General features: G+C 42.2%; 2 protein-coding genes across 2 annotated transcripts in view; both read left to right on the top strand.

The window, feature by feature from the left end:
• The first annotated feature begins 7,897 nt into the window (after positions 1 to 7,897).
• Positions 7,898 to 14,683, top strand: TCEANC (transcription elongation factor A N-terminal and central domain containing). Its single transcript, XM_039548006.1, has 2 exons — positions 7,898 to 8,015; positions 13,190 to 14,683. Exon 2 carries the CDS (start codon positions 13,197 to 13,199, stop codon positions 14,283 to 14,285), a length of 1,089 nt encoding a protein of 362 aa, XP_039403940.1. The 5' UTR covers positions 7,898 to 8,015; positions 13,190 to 13,196; the 3' UTR covers positions 14,286 to 14,683.
• The window catches only part of RAB9A (RAB9A, member RAS oncogene family), a 57,202-nt gene continuing 48,492 nt past the window's right edge, over positions 7,900 to 16,609 (top strand). Inside the window, exon 1 of the mRNA XM_039548030.1 lies at positions 7,900 to 8,015. The gene's annotated coding sequence lies outside the window, so the exon portion shown is untranslated. The remainder of the gene's footprint in view (positions 8,016 to 16,609) is intronic.

Raw genomic sequence — 16,609 nt, forward strand, 5'->3', positions numbered from 1 at the left:
TGTTTACCCTATTAACGCCTTCTCATTCTAAGGTAATAGCCACTGACATACACAATACACATTTTTATTTATGATAGACCCAGTTCACAGATAGTTTGCAGTCCTTTTGCACCAGCTATGCTTGAACAATGGCATGCAGTTCATCATTATTTATATTATCATGTCACCTAGGCACCAAAGTCATGTAGAAGAACCCGATTGTGCTAGTCTCTGGTACAAACACAGAACAGAAAGATAGTCTCTGCTCCAAAGAGCTTACAATCTAAGGGCACGTCTTCACTGGAATGTTAAAGCGCTGCCATGGCAGCACCTGAATGTTGCTTGTGTAGTTGCAGCACAGTGCTGGGAGAGAACTCTAAAAAAAGCCACCTCCACAAGGGACACAACTCCCAGCACTGGTGCACTGTCTATTTTGGCATGTTACAATGCTGAAACTTGCAGTGCTCAGGGTGTATTTTTTCACACCTGAGAGCGAGAAAGTTGCAATGCTGTAAAGTGTCAGTGTAGACAAGCCCTAAGCAACAGTACGGTTCTACCAGCAAAAGGGGCCTTCTCGGATGCTCCTGCTTCGCATCTATTTCCTGGCATCTACAGGGGCCTAGGGAAACCATGTGCAAGCTAGTAGGCTGAGCTATCCTCCTTCCAAGAGCCCAAGAACTGAGAAAGGTTGGGGCAACTTATGCTTTCTCCCTGGGCCAGGTTGTGCAAGAGTACAGGTTAATTTAGCTTAGGGTGCCAATAAGAAGATAGGTGCTTTACAAGTCAAGGTCCCTGTTTCCAGGAGTTTAGAATATAAACATCAGGAGAAAAAAGATAAAAATGGCATTCAGCAAAAACAAGTGACTGAGCAAGTAACTATATTCAGCATTTGTCTTGTAGCTCTATGTTAAACTTTGTCTTCTCTCTTTCCATCATGTTAAAGGGATGATAAGGAGTTTGGGAAGGGGGAATCAGATGTACTCAGATAATACAGTGATGAGAAGCAGTATATATAACCCTCAGATAGAAGGATAAGAGTCTTGTGGGAGAAATGAGTTTTAAGGAAAGATTTGAAAGGCACATTTTGGACCATAGCGAAAACATGCCACTTTCTGCAGTAACAATCTACTATGGGTTTGATTGCCTGAGTAATTTTCATGGTGAGTTTTCTATCTAGGTTCTTGTCTTGGTATCTGACACCTTGTCTACACTGGAGTTTGCCTTTGTTACAGCCATTGATGGCCAGTCATTGGTGTAGCTACACTAGTGCAAAAGTTATGTCTACACTACAGAAGAAGTTTTGCTGCCAGAGTACGTCAGGGCCAGGGAATGGTTAGCCTGGCCTAGCATCAGGCACAGGCCAGGAGCCAGTTACCAGGAATTAGGTTGGGCTGGAAAAAACAGAGATCAGAATCAAGAAAAACCAGAGGGCAGAAACCAGGAGATATTTACCCACAGTCAGGCCAAATCAGGATACCAGGTCAGGATCAGAAGGCTGGAACAGGTGAACACTAAACCAGCAGTCCTGGATAGGGTAAAGCTCATTTGGTCAAACAACTTCCTGTTTCCTCCTCTGACTTACATAGGGACTGTGGCCCAGTCAGGAGCTTTGGAGGTCTCCAAATCAGTGTAGGAGCAGGGCTTGTGCTCCACTTGGGCTTCATGGACCCTGGTCCCAGATGCTGTCTCTAAGTGCTAGGTGGAGGTTTGGAGTAGGATGAGTCCCAAGATACTGAGACCCAGGTTTGAGATCCATGGGGCCTGACATTGTAGGAACACCACGTCCCTGAACTACATTACCTGTGTTGACAGAAGCACTTTTCTGTTGACATAGCTGCATCTCCACTGAGGATTTTGTCAGCATAGCGATGTTGGTCAGGGGTGTTTTTTCATACCCCTGACCAATGGAGCTAAGCCAGTAGTACTTTTAAGTGTAGATGAAGCCCTGGTGTAGATAGACAAAGGTGGTATAAAGCAACTGTTTACCCCAGCCTCAAGGAGAGGTAAGCTGCACTGGTACAAATAGGTATCAGTGCAGCTGGTAGTTTTGCTAGTCTACAGCAGCGTTTTTCAAATGCGGCCACTGTGGCCGCATGCAACCTCCAAGGGCTTTTTGTGCGGCCACAGCTTCCTGGCGGGGAGGGGAGGGCAAAGCAGTGGCCCCTCCTCCAGGGCTGCCAGCAGGGGTTGGGCCCTATCTCCCTCTGGAGCCAAAAATGAAGGCATGCAGTGGGGCTTGGGCTTCAGACCTGGGGTGGCGGGAGACAGGCTCCAGTTGTGCGGCAGCGGGCTCCATCCCCCAGAGCTTTGAGACCTGAACCCGTCCCTGGCCCCAGGATCACCCCCTCCCCGACCCCATCCGCTGTGTCATCTGGCCCCAGGCTCTGGCGGTGCGGGAGTGGGCTCTGATTTCCAGCCGCAGGGTTTCAGACTCCAGCCATCATACCACGCGATCCAGCCCTGCCCCACAGCCGTGCAGCAGTGACTGCCAGCCCCAAGCTCACCCCCCCGCCCCCATATCACCCTGGCCCCCGCTGCATCCTCCGGCCCCAGTCCCTGGCTGCACAGCTGCAGGGCTCCAGTCCCTGGACTCATCCCCCCCATCACCCCTGGCCCACAGCTGCCTCCTTACTCACTTCCCCATCCAAGGCTTAATTTGTTCCCCAGATTGCCAGGGCTGAGTAAGTCTGTTGTGAAAAGTGATATTCATAGGTTTGTTAATATCACTTTTCACTGCCTCCCTGCTAGCTAGCAAGTCTGCTCCTGTGAAAAGTGATATTAACAAATACAAATATTACTTTTCACAGAAACAGACTTACTAAGTAGCAAGTCTTAAAAAAATAAGCAACCAAAAAAGCAAAAGAAACAACAACAAAAAGGGACAAGAATATGCAAAACACAGTATTTGTTATATTGAACTTGCTTTGATCTGCTGGAGCGCGCAGCCCCACCCCCCGGAGCACTGCTTTACTGCGTTATATCCGAATTCGTGTTATATCGGGTCGCGTTATAACGGGGTAGAGGTGTAGGTATCTGATTAAATTTGAAGTATCATAGTCCCTCTATGGCTGTTGGAAAGGAGGAACATTTTCTCTCTCTGTCTCAGACTCTGGACTGCCTTGAGAATGTTTCTTTAGGTCCTCTTCCCTGAACCTTCTGACTATTGCACACATATTCATCTGATCTCCACTACTCTCCCCCTCGCTCATCTTTCTAGATGTTGTGAAGGGTTGTTTTTGCTGTTCTTCCTACCACCCAGCCTCTGTTTTTATTGGTGGTCTTACCCAGTAAATAGTTTCAGTGCTTTCCCTGACAAAGTTCATAGTTTTTCCAAATAGTAGAGTGAAGGTGTCCTTATTTTTGTCAGTTTTGTGCTTTCCAGAAAATTCTGAATAGTAACAGTGAAGACTGACATGACACTGACTACTGCACACATTGCTACAGCAGAGGCATTGGAGCTGTTTGCCTGCAGACCTAAGAAGGCAGTATATCATCAGTTTACACTCTGTTCAGGATTGGAAGGTAACCTTCATAATCATAAGTGCTAGAAGCTACCCTCTCACCACTTAAGGGGTGGCTCATTCAGGTTAGATCACTTCTCCAGGCCTAAATGTTCTCAGTCCATTAGATCATGCTGCCTCTTGTCTAACAAAAGTTGACATTAAAATACTGTGCATACAGCCTGACTTTCTTTTCTCCAAATTTACTATTGTTTCCCCTGATCTGAAAATAGAATTATAAGTAATAGAAAAAATTGATTGAAATGTTGTCTAGTTTCACTGTAGCTTCTGTAATTATTACTACATTTTTTCCCTGAAAGACTGTTTGTTTGTTGGTGTTTTTAACTATACTTAACATTTCAAAACAGACAATCAACAGCAAACAGTGGGTTCTGCTATTTTTCTTCTTTTACATGTAGCAGAATAATGTCAGTATTACAAAATTATGCTGAATTAAGCCGTGCATCCTCTGTACACTTTAGGGACTATGATTTTGCTTGACTCATCTGTTTATTGGACTTTTAAAAAACTGACCTTTAAGGTAGAGACCCACAAAAGGAAAAAAAAAGTAATCTTGTGTGCTGGTACAGTTATAATAATCCAGAGTGAGTACACTCTATGTCATGGAATGCACCCATAGTAAATACAGTGTACACTTAAAGGGAAAAAAAAATAATCAAGATGTCTTGGGTTAGTTGTACTACAGCCCCCTCTGGTGGTAAAAAAATTAAATCCTGCATTTTTAAATTGCCGATCACATGCTGTAAAGAAGTTGTTCTCAACCAGAGGTACACATACCACAGGGGGTATGCCGAAGTCTTTCAGGAAGTACATCAACTCATCTAGATATTTGCCCAGTTCAGGGGTAGGCAATCTGTGGCACGCGTGCCAAAGGCGGCATGCGAGCTGATTTTCAGTGGCACTCACGCTGCCCGGGTCCTGGCCACCTGTCTGGGGGGCTCTGCACTTTAATTTAATTTTAAAAGACGCTTCTTAAACGTTTAAAAAACCTTATTTACTTTACATACAACAATAGTTTAGTTATATATTATAGACTTATAGAAAGAGACCTTCTAAAAACATTAAAATGTATTACCGGCACGCGAAACCTTAAATCAGAGTGAATAAATGAAGACTCGGCACACCATTTCTGAAAGGTTGCCGACCCCTGGCCTAGTTTTACAACAGGCTATGTAAAAAGCACTAGCGAAGTCAGTACAAACTAAAATTTCATGCAGACAATGGCTTGTTTATATTGCTCTTTTATACTATACACTGAAATGTAAGTACAATATTTATATTCCAGTTGATTTATTTTACAATTATATGGTAAAAATGAGAAAGTAAGCAGTTTTTTCAATAATAGTCTGCTGTGACACTTTTTTGTATTTTTATGTCTGATTTTATAAGCAAGTAGTTTGTAAGTGAGGTGAAACATGGGGTACTCAAGATAAATCAGACTCCCGGTCGACGGCGCAGCGTGGCTGCCGATAAGGCAGGCTCCCTGCCTACCTTGGCCCCATGCCACTCCTGGAAAGCGCCAACGTGCCCCTGCAGTCACTGGGCAGGGAGCGGGCGACGTATGGCTCCACATGCTGCCCCTCTCTGCAAGCACCGCCCCCGCAGCTCCCATTGGCCACAGCTTCCCATTCCCGGTCAATGGGAGCTGTGGGGGTGGTGCTTACAGGCAGGAGCAGCGTGTGGAGAAAGACCCCTGCCCACAGGGCCATGCTGGCCGCTTCTAGGAGTGGCGTAGGGCCAGGACAGGCAGGGAGCCTGTCTTAGCGGTAGCCCCGCTGTGCAGCCAGAGATCGCGATTGACTGAGAGATCCTCCAAGATCAGCCAGTCGATCGCATTCGACTGGTTGGTGACCACTGCCTTAGACTCTGGGTATCCCAAGATTGGAAGGTTCAGGGGCAGAATCCACTGCCTGTTCTTTTGAAGAACAGTTCTACCTCCCACCCCTCCAAATACACACAAATAACCTTTTTGGACAAAACCTCCAGTAGTAACTTATAGAGATTTATAGCTATTATGAGTGCGTCTTACATTGGTTAGCACACAGCTCTCTGTTTGCTATTGTGTGAGCTGGAACAAAGGATTTGACGTTATAACTCTCTCCTATCCACTCCAGAGTCCTGGCTTGGTTTATAGAGCAGTAATTGTGCTAATGCCACTCATGTTGCCTTTTATTTTAATAAAACACTGACTCAAAAATTAGAGTAAGATTTTTGTATTTTATATGTGTGTATTACTTTTAATCCTGAAGGATCTTAAAGCCCTTCACAAACTAAATACATAGGGGCAAAAATTGGTCCTGCTAGTGAAGGTAGGGGGCTGGACTCGACCTTTCAAGGTCCCTTCCAGTTCTAGGAGATTGGTATATCTCCAATTATTATTATTATTATACAGCACTGCTGAAATGCTTCCAACTCTGGGACAGAGAGCAGCAGACATGCACATCTCTGCATGCTAATGGCTGGGAAGTGAATTTTGTCAAAATACTGCAGTAAACCCCACCTTTTCAGTGCTGTGGACCCCTAATGACTTTGAATGACAACACACCCGGTTTTAAGTTTTTATATGAAAAAAATACACAATTCTTCTGGAACAGCTCAAGGTTTCATGGTCTCCATCACCCTTGATCTTTTGTTTGTGCTGGGATGGAAGATAGGGCATTTAGAAATGTACCTACATCATAGACCACTCATTACCTCCTATGATCCAAGGTAGGGGTGCACTTCTTTTGAGTGGGGGATTGGTTTAGACATTCACTCTTGGAGGCCAGCATAATCACTGTTTCCAGAGGACTGTGAAGGAGTATATTGCTGCTTCATCAGCTAACTCTGTTGATGTGAGGATAGGACTTTATCCTGTCTTCTGTCCTCATTATTGATAAAATAGTCCCTAGGCTGTCTCTTCCCCATCTTTGTTCTCACAGGTCACCGTGGTTTACAGATGACCTGTAACAACCAAAGTGAAAGTGAACTTTGGAATTCATTCACCTTGTTGGTCTGAAACACCCAGTTTTGTTGACCTTCAGGATGTGCTGTAGGATCCCTCTGTTTTTTGAGTTGAAGGGACACAATAAGGCTGGTATTGTGCATGGTGGAGCATTTTGGGGTTATTGTTTTGATATCTCCCGTTGATTTTCTGATTTTGGGGGAGCTTTTCTTCTTTTAAAAATATTTTGTCATAAATGCCTATAGTGGTAGGATATTACTGTTTACTTGCAGATGTAATTTAAAACGTTGTTTAATTCTGAGTGGTGAACATTTTAAAATTTACCAAAATTCAGTGTACAGCATGTTAAACCAAAAACAGTTGGCCTTTAACAACATTAGTTTAATTGGCAAACCAGACATATTGGTATAAGAAATTAACAATCAAAGTGACTAAAGGTGTCTTTCGTGTGTGTGTGTGTGTGCGCGAGATATACACTGTCCTTTGTCATTTACACAAAGTGGCTGTTTTCATTTTAGGGATTTTTTGCTTGAACATATCTAGGGCCCTACCAAATTCGCGGCCATGAAAAACGCATCATGGACCATGAAATCTGGTCTTTTGTGTGCTTTTACCCTATACAATACAGATTTCACGGAGGAGGCCAGCATTTCTCAAGCTGGGGGTCCTGACCCAAAAGGGGGTTGCGGGCGGGGGTGGGTGGCAAGATTAATTTAGGAAGGTTACAGTATTGCCATCCTTACTTCTGCGCCGCCTTCAGAGTTGGGCGGCCAGAGAGTGGTGACTGTTGGCCAAGTGCACAGCTCTGAAGACGGTGCCCTGTCAGCAGCAGGACAGAAGTAAGGGTGGCAATACCATACCATGCCAACCTTTCTTCTGTGCTACTGTTGGTGGCAGCTCTGCCTTCAGAGCTGGGCTCCCGGCCAGCAGCCACCGCTCTCCAGCTGCCCAGTTCTGAAGTCAGCACCAGCAGCAGAAATAAGGGTAGCGGTACCACAACCCACCTACAATAACCTTGCGCCCCCCCCCTCCTCTTTTGGTTTAGGAACCCTACAATTACAGCACCATGAAATTTCAGATTTAAATAGCTGAAATCACGAAATTTACAATTTTTTTAATTCTATGACCGTGAAATTGGCAAAAAAGGACCATGAATTTGGTAGGGCCCTAAATATATCTTAATTAGGGTGACCAGATATCCCAATTTTATAGGGACAGTCCTGATTTTGAGGTCTTTTTCTTATATAGGCTCCTATTTACCCCCACCCCGTGTCCCGATTTTTCACATTTACTCTCTGGTCACCCTAATCTTAATAACTTGATTAAGAGCCCAGATAAATTGTTTGCTGATGATGGCAGAGCAACTTTATACATTAATTCTTCTGGGGCCATGATAGGGTTAACATCTTTGCACACATTTTGATAACTTTAACTGTTGTGGCTTTTCTTATCTAGCTTTGGTGCATTGATCCTCTGTGAATGGCTCAGTTTGGAGTCTTTACTATTCATTGAATGCATACATCAACCTCTGAGGAAAGACTTCCTGTAAACACGTCTATTTTGCTTTAAGTGTAAGTAGCCTATCTCTTGAGCTGTAAATTTTCTAAGATTATAATAAATGCTCATGTAGTTGTTCAACACACTTATTTTACTTGTAGTCCATATTATATTTAATCTTTTGCTATAGCATATTCATTCATACCTGGGTTGTATCTGTTCTTTAAATCGTGTGTGGTTTTAGTCATTTAGAGCCAAGTCCTGAAAAAGTTAATGCGTGCCTGGGAGATTCAGAAAACTCATAAGTAACTTAACCACTGCATGTGTGCATGTGCGTGTAAAAGGTATGGATATAGAATTTATATGTGGCATGGAATAGTGCACACACATTTGTAACCATTGTAAAAGGGCTGGAAAAGATTTAGTTTGGAGGTGAGGGTGTTAGCCAAACCAGTGCCTTATCCCAAAGTGCAGTATAACGCATACTGGATGAGCACATGACACTGTAGCTAATTTCACCCTGTGTCTCATGACCAACCATAACAGCCAGCAGATTTTCTTCCTCTTTCAACACCAACTACTTGATCTTTGGAAGACAGGAAACTAATCAAGTGCAGTGCTGGGTTTATACATCTGCTCTCTCATTGTGTAACCTTTAGTTACGCAATCCAGTACTTGCTGGACTGGATCTGTATTTGTCGTTATTAAGGAGGTAGGATACTTTTGGAAATCAATACTGTTATTTTTTCCATCGCTTTAGTTTTTTAGAATTAAACAAACCTTCTCATTGTACTAGACCAGGGGTCTCAAACTTAGTTTACCTTTGGGCCAGTGCCAGTCCTCAGATCCTCCCAGCGGGCCAGTAATGTCACTGAAGATGGTGTTCATACCACCTCCCAGCCCATTTCCCACCCTTTTCCCTCGCTCTCTTGGCCTCATGCCACCCTGGCTGACTCTGCCCAGCGACCAGTGACGCTGCCTCCATGGCTGACTCTGCCTGGCAATTAATCATGCTGCCTCTATGGCTGACTCTGCCCAGCAACTAGTTATGGTACTTCTGTCCCTCTCCCCCAGCCAGTGGGAGCTGCGGGGGGCGGTGCCTGCAGCAGACAGATGGCAGCATGGCTGCATGGGTCTCTCCTCTGTGGCTCTGCTGGCAACAGCAGGGATAGGGAACCGCTTGCAGGGAGCCGAGCTGCCTGAGGTGAATGACACATTGCCGAGTGCAACCCCTGGGAGGGTCCCAGGAGCAGCAGGATGGAGCAACATTGTGGGGAGGGGCACGTGAATCTCTCCTGCCCGCTCCCCTCCCGCCTCCACCAACCCCCCTCAGCCGGCAGCCATGAGGGACGGATGAAAGAACTTTTTAACAAGTTTCCATGCGCTGCAGTGGGGAGGTTCTCGGGCCACAGATGGCCCGGGGGCCGGGGCTTTGAGACCCCTGTACTAGACTGTGTATATTTCTAAACTAAACAGTGAGAATGAGGATGTTGTTATGCATACAGTTCAACAGATGTAACTGAAAATTTTATCCTGTCAATCTCTCTTCTTTCTAAATATACTTAAGTAGCATTTTTCATTTTTAATACCAATCATCCAAGATTCACAAAGCTCTTTAAACCCATTCATGCTTGACATTTTGGAGGCAGGTTAGGATGCCAGTAGAGACTGTCAATCAGCTTGGAAGAAGGTCAGACTGGGTTGTGGTTCACACTTAGGGAAACATGGCAGACTCTAATAAATAATTGATATTTATTTCGCTGTAGGCATTGATGTTGTCTGCAAATTAAAAAAGATAACATTGCATTGCTTTCCATTCAGTTCACATTTGGAAGATTTACATTAAGATTCACATGCAGAAAGTGTACCTTTGCATCCATAATGTATTGAAACATTTAGTTTAGTGAAATCTTAAATTCTGCAAAAATAGATAGCTTAGATAGCCCCCTTTCTGTCTTACATCGAGTTCCCTGTGGGATGATTGTCTGGACTTTTAAAACTGTATATTCAATACAGTAAACATCCCCCTTGTGCTGTCTCCTCTCTGACTTCTGTCTGTAACCACTCTTCTGTGGATGTATATTCTGGATGTGTACCAACAGTTTTCCCAGACTTTGAAAATTGTCATGAGTTAAGATCACAAGAGCCTTCAAAGTGGATTCAGCCTGTCATGCTGAGCAGATTTTCAAAGTGAAAACATGGGACTAGCAGTCTGGGAATGTTTATAGATTGTTTTTGGAGGCAGTCAGGGAGGTGTGAAGCAAGGGTTTTGGCAGCTGGGGGATAAAGGACAAAAAGGGCTGCCCATTCCACCTCTTCCTCATATTTTCTATGCTCTTGTTTTCTATTTTTCTCTTTCCTCATTTTTCCTGTGGTCAATTCGCTTCTTTTTCAACATCCTTCAGTTTTCTCCTCTTTTGACCTTCCCCTCACTCTCGCTACCATAATTCTTCATTTTAGTATTATTATTTGAAACACTGTAGCACCTAGGAGCCTTAGTCATGGACTAGGATCACATTGTGTTAGGTGCTGTGCAAAGAAAGAACAAAAAATGGTACCTGCCCCAAAGAGCTTACAGTCTAAGTGCAAGACAAGAGACAACAAATAGATACAGACAAACAGGACAAGGAAGCAATGAGATAGTATTGGTCAGCATGTAGGCAGGTGTCTCAGCGCACCAGCAGCCCTATCTCCCTTTTATTCTTAGTCATTTATTCTACCCCAGCTCAAGAGGCCCTACCTTAATCCTCCGCTCACCTTTGGTGCAAAGAAGCTGGTCAGATGCATGAATCATACTAGGCAAGCTTAGTAATTACCTGCATATGGCTGTGCAGATCATGTGATCTGCCCGTCAGCTCATCAGTCACTGCACTGCCCAGATTTCTGCTCGGAACCTTCATGACTAAGGCAAAGCAGGGTGACACATGTGACAGGCCTGGTGATGATGTATTCCTTAATATGTGAGCACTTAGCCAAGCTGTCATCAGTCTCACCTTCTCAGCTGGCCGATGACTTCTTTAGCTGATCAAAACACTATTTCTGGTTTAAAAAAAAATTGGACTGGGACAAGCCCTGAAAACAGTGACACAATAACACTGGTTTACAAGACCAAGTATTCGCTTCAGTGAACACTTCATCCAGTCTTAATTTATGCTTATCAAAGTGGAATAATGGAGAAAAGTATTAGGACTGCTGGTTTTTTGTACAAATTTGTATATTGCTTCTGTCCCGAGGGCTTTGATTTTTGTCATGGGCATAATGAGAAAGGCATAAGGAAAATCTAAAAACAGTCAAATCACAAGAATCTACATCCCGAATGCCCTTTACTTTTTCATTAGGCCATTTAACAGTGCATATGCTGTGAAAACATTATTTGTATAGCACTGTCAGTGTGCCAGGTACTTTATGAAAAATACACAAAAGGCCTTTACCATAAAGAGCTTGCAAAAAGAACAGATAACAGTTTTTAATATAAGAGTTGCTATTCTGAAACCTACTTTACCTTTGTAAAATAAATAAAATATTTACTTGCTATGGGATGTAGAATGTTGGAACTAGTAGGGGAAAGGGCAGAGGAGATGATCTCAGTGGGAGTTTACTGGTCTGGTCCCATTTCTCTTTATTAGCCTCACAGGATTTAATTTAGCAGCTCCCAATTAAATTTGTTCATCTGTTTACTATTAACAGCTACCCAAAAAACCTCAAATGTCAAAAATAATGGAGATATATATATTTTTTTAAATGAAAATTGTTGGATCCACAACAGCTGCCTGAAAAATCCATTCTGAATCATATACTGTATTAATTCATTTTCCCAGGGCAAATGTGATTTGGTCACACAGTGCACACGTTAGCTACGTGATTTTATCTTTCTGCATAGTCAAGGCCTAAGAGAAGCTTAATATGAAGAAGCAATCAATGCATATTTCAGTTGTCTGCTGCAAAACACTTAATATAAGCATTGCAAGCTAGTTTCATACGGGGAGAATGTGAATGCACAGGTTTCCTAAAGCCTTTGTACATTTTATGGTTTCTCCTGGATGTGCATATGTAATCCCCATTTATGTCAATAACATTTAGACATCCACTGACAGAAAAATGGGCCCGTGGGTTTTTTGTTTTGTTTGAGGGGGTGGGGGGGGGCAGGGTGAGATGCAGAACCTGATTTGTTATAATGTAATGGCAAACAGAAATGGGGAAATCATGGCTTTGTCATGGTAAACAAATTGAATAAATAAAAAGGCAACATTCTGGCACTATTTAATTAAGTGATTTGTTATGATAAATTATATGAAAGATGATATATTTTATTTTACAATAAAAATTGTTAAAGCTAGTTACAAGATTTTATATTAGATATTAAGACACCCAAACATTTGGGAATTTATTAAGCCAAATTTGTAAACATTCATGGAAGACTCATGCTAAGAAAAGGGCTGGCTGGGGTGACAAAGATTGATTTTAAAAAATAAAAATAAGCCACAAATCAAAATCTTCTAAGATGGTCATTGACTTTTGGGTTCCCACCTTCCACTTGTTTGTCTAGATATGCTGATGATCTTCAGCTTCCATTGAGTTCAGTTGGAACTGAGTGCTTAGCAGTTACGAAAAACAGGTCCAAGAGGTCTCAAGTGAGGAACCCAAAAGTTGAGGCATACAAAATCAGTGACAAAACATATAAACTGGATAATAATACACCAATTCTCTGAAGACTGCATTGACTTCCTATTTGCTTCTTGATGAAATTCAAGTGGTTGACTTTTATATATAAAGCCCTAAACAGTTTGTGTCCTGGCTGCATGAGAAAAAAGAGTTTTCTCTTTGTGTCATTGTAACAATTTTGCTCAGCCCGAACCCTCTTTCTAACAGTCTCTAGGTTTTAAACACCAGAGGACTCGTGGCTGGGCATTCTCAGTAGTGAACACTGAGCTTTGGACCTTGTTTTTGCCCAATTGACTAATAGAACCAGAGTCTATTAACATTTAGGATACAGTGCAAAGCCCCTCTGTTGTCTCAAAACTTTGACTGAGCGTGTAACTGGCTATGTATTCAGCTTATTTTAGTGTCTACTTCTATAATGTATATGCAAATAAGTACATCTGTGGTACAAGTGAGGTTTTTTGCAAATTTAAGAATAAATTAAATTATACAATAACAAAGCTTATAAAAGTTAGCAGAACATTAATAAAAATATATGATATAATCATCGTGACCATAGAGAAAGCTATTATTATTACTTTTCTTTCAGGTTTAAAATGTCTGATAAGAAAATAATTATGAACAGAGCCCATGATATTGAGAAGCTACTCTCTGAAAACAATTTCCAAGATATTGGAAATCATCTTACAGAACTTGAAGCTGTTGATATGAGTATAGAATATCTTCAGGAGACTGATGTTGCCAAAGCTGTGTACAGAGTCCTCCAGAACTGTCCTGCAATGACATTGAAAAAGAAAGCAAAGCATTTATTATCAAAGTGGAAGACACTTTACAAGAATAACTATCTTTCATCAGTACAAGGTAAAAAGTCAGTTTCTGAGAGTGTGAAAGAGCACAATGAATATTTCAGTGTGGTTCCACAAGAACAAATGGAGTTTTCTGAAGAATTGAATCAGCATGAAATGTTAGATGCTGCTGGCACTAATAGTTTGCTAACATTACAAAACGTTCCAAAAGATGAAGTGTATAATAAGCCAAAAAGCAGTGTGAATCAGCTGGGTCTTTTAGAAGAACAGCGCGCTGATAACGAAGACGCTAAACCTGCTGGCAGTGAAACAAGCCCACAGCAAGAACATCTGAAGGCTGTGAGGTTGAAATGCACAGAACTTATTTATAAAGCCTTGACTGATTCTGCCACAAGCAAAGAGGAAGCCAATTATCGGCAAGAATTAGCCAAAGAAATTGAAGAGCGTATTTTTGCTCTTCATGCTAGAAATGACAAAAAGTACAAAAATTGTATCAGAAGCAAAGTCTCTAACTTGAAGAATCCTAAAAATTTCCACTTAAAACATAACCTGTTTTCAGGGACTATGAGTCCAAAGACTTTTGCTGAGATGACAGTGATGGAAATGGCCAATGATGAACTGAAACAACTCAGGGCTTTGTACACAGAATCATCTGTTCAGGAACATCAGCTTCCCCAAGTTGTTGATGGCACACAGACAGACAAAATAAAATGTAGGCGCTGTGAAAAATTTGATTGCACTGTCACTATGATTGCCAGGGGAACTCTCTTCCTTCCTAGTTGGGTGCGAAATGCAAATCCAGATGAACAAATGATGACTTACGTTATTTGTAACGAATGTGGAGACCAGTGGTACCACAGCAGATGGGTTTGTTTGTGATTATTAATCCTTTAATGAATATCACTTAAAAGTGAAAAACGTAAAATAGATATCAGAAGAAAAGTGTGTTAGGATTATTTTTATACTTGTTTTAGATGTTTATAAATCTGTGCTATTGTGCAGACACTGCAAATAATAAGTTGTAGGATAATAGCTAAAATATAATGATCATAAAATAATTTTGGAGGTTGTTTTGAAATCATTATTTGGCTTTTAAATTTTTAAATTTTATTTTCTGTAAGTATGTAAAATATGCATTGTGTGGTAACATAATTTAGTGGGAAACATATTTGCATGCTTGTTACAAAGATTTCTTGCATATCAGAAATTTCTAAACAGTTAAGGACTTATTTTCAAAGGTATTGAACACTGTAGTTCTTATTAAAAACAACAACGAGGAATCCTTGTGGCATGTTAGAGACTAACAAATTTATTTGGGCGTAAACTTTCATGGGCTAGAACCCACTTCATCAGATGCATGGAGTGGAAAATACAGGAGCAGGTATAAATACATGAAAAGATGTGAGTTGCCTTACCAAGTGTGAGGTCAGTATAACCAGACAATTCAATTAACAGTGGGATACCAAGGGAGGAAAAATAAATTTTGTAGTGGTAATGAGAGTGGCTCATTTCAAACAGTTGACAAGAAGGTGTGAGTAACAGTAGGAGGAAATTAGTATGGGAGAAATTAGGTTTAGGTTTTGTAATGACCCAACCACTCCCTGTCTTTATTCAGGCCTAACGTGATTGCCTTCAGTGAGATTTGAGGATGCTCAACGTTTATGAAAATCAGGCCATTAGTACAGTTTAAGCAAATTAATTGCAATACTGTAATTAACACATTTTTTCCAGGATGATCACTGAAGAATGTCCAACACAGACCTGCTCTGTAATTAAATGAGAAATCACTTGCAAAAAGTGTCGGATTACTTCTCTAACCAATTTAATCATGTCTAAGTAGAATGATAAGCTGCCAAATATAAAAGATACAGGAGAGAATGGTAGCAAATTAAAGCAAAATGGACTTGGATGTAAACTGTTTTATAGCTAAGCAAAAAAAGAGATCTCAGATCAAACATGAGTATGACAAAGAGCAGTGGTTCTCAAAGCCAGTCCGCCACTTGTTCAGGCAAAGCCCCTGGCAGGCTGGGCCGGTTTGTTTACCTGCCGCGTCCGCAGGTTTGGCCGATCGCAGCTCCCACTGGTCGTGGTTCACCGCTCCAGGCCAATGGCTGCAGGAAAGGCGGCCAGCACATCCCTCAGCCCACGCTGCTTACCACAGCCCCCATTGGCCTGGAGCGGCGAACTGCAGCCAGTGGGAGCCACGGTCGGCCGAACCTGAGGACATGACAGGTAAACAAACCGGCCTGGCCCACCAAGGGCTTTCCCTGAACAAGCGGCAGACCGGCTTTGAGAACCACTGCCATAGAATATTATATAAATTTGAGGTCCAAACTTGCATTTTAACATGGTATGCATTACACCTGGTAGTAAGTGTTTGCAGAATTAGACCCCCGAGGGCCTGATTCAGGAAATCACTTATGCACATTATTAAATCATCCTTATTCAAGAAATTAAGGGATGAAGTTAATGAGACTTAAGCATATGTTTACGTGCTTTCCTGAATAGGCATGTTTTCCTGAATTGGGGCCTTAGTTACTAATTACAATGTTACATTTTCCCTCATTCAGATAATAAATACATTAGGGAAAAAACCTTCTTGTTTTTATTCCAAGAATTAGTGAAATATTGTGCTCTATGGTTGTTGCTTTGTCCAATAGTGAAGCATCTGCCTGTCACTCATGTAACAAGTCCATGCCAGTGAGTGACCCACACCCAGCAGCCTTAAATGTCTAGGGGAGGAGCCGTGTGAGTGACAAATGTCACATTTGTGGAGGGATCAAACCCCTGTCAAAGAAAGAGAGGGCAGCCATACTAAAGTATTTACTGATGGAGTCTGCGCTCCCCCCACCATCGGATCCTTCCTGTATGGAGTAAATAACAAGCACATCCGCATCTGTTAGGAATGCTCCTCCTGATCTGAGTTGAGAGGCAGATCTTGTTGCTGGTACTGAAGAAGAGACAACATAAGTCTCCTAAGGACTCAGTACTGGAGTCTTCAAAATCTTCAGTGCAGGCACCAAGTGGAGGCAAGGACACAGAGGTGCACTCACAGAAGCAGCATTCAGTGATAGTCCTCGAGCCAAGGGGGTTCGTTGATTGTGGTGCTTAGGATGGGCCTATTGAGACCAATCCCTGAAGTACCAAGTTAAACAATTCATGAGCTGCATCATATGCATCAGGTGTAGATTAAACCAGAAAAA

This window comes from Mauremys reevesii, linkage group 1, assembly GCF_016161935.1.
Source record: "Mauremys reevesii isolate NIE-2019 linkage group 1, ASM1616193v1, whole genome shotgun sequence".
NCBI lineage: Eukaryota > Metazoa > Chordata > Testudines > Geoemydidae > Mauremys > Mauremys reevesii.

Excerpts from the sequence above, each read along its gene's own strand:
- TCEANC (XM_039548006.1), top strand. The coding sequence starts at position 13,197 with ATGTCTGATAAGAAAATAATTATGAACAGAGCCCATGATATTGAGAAG.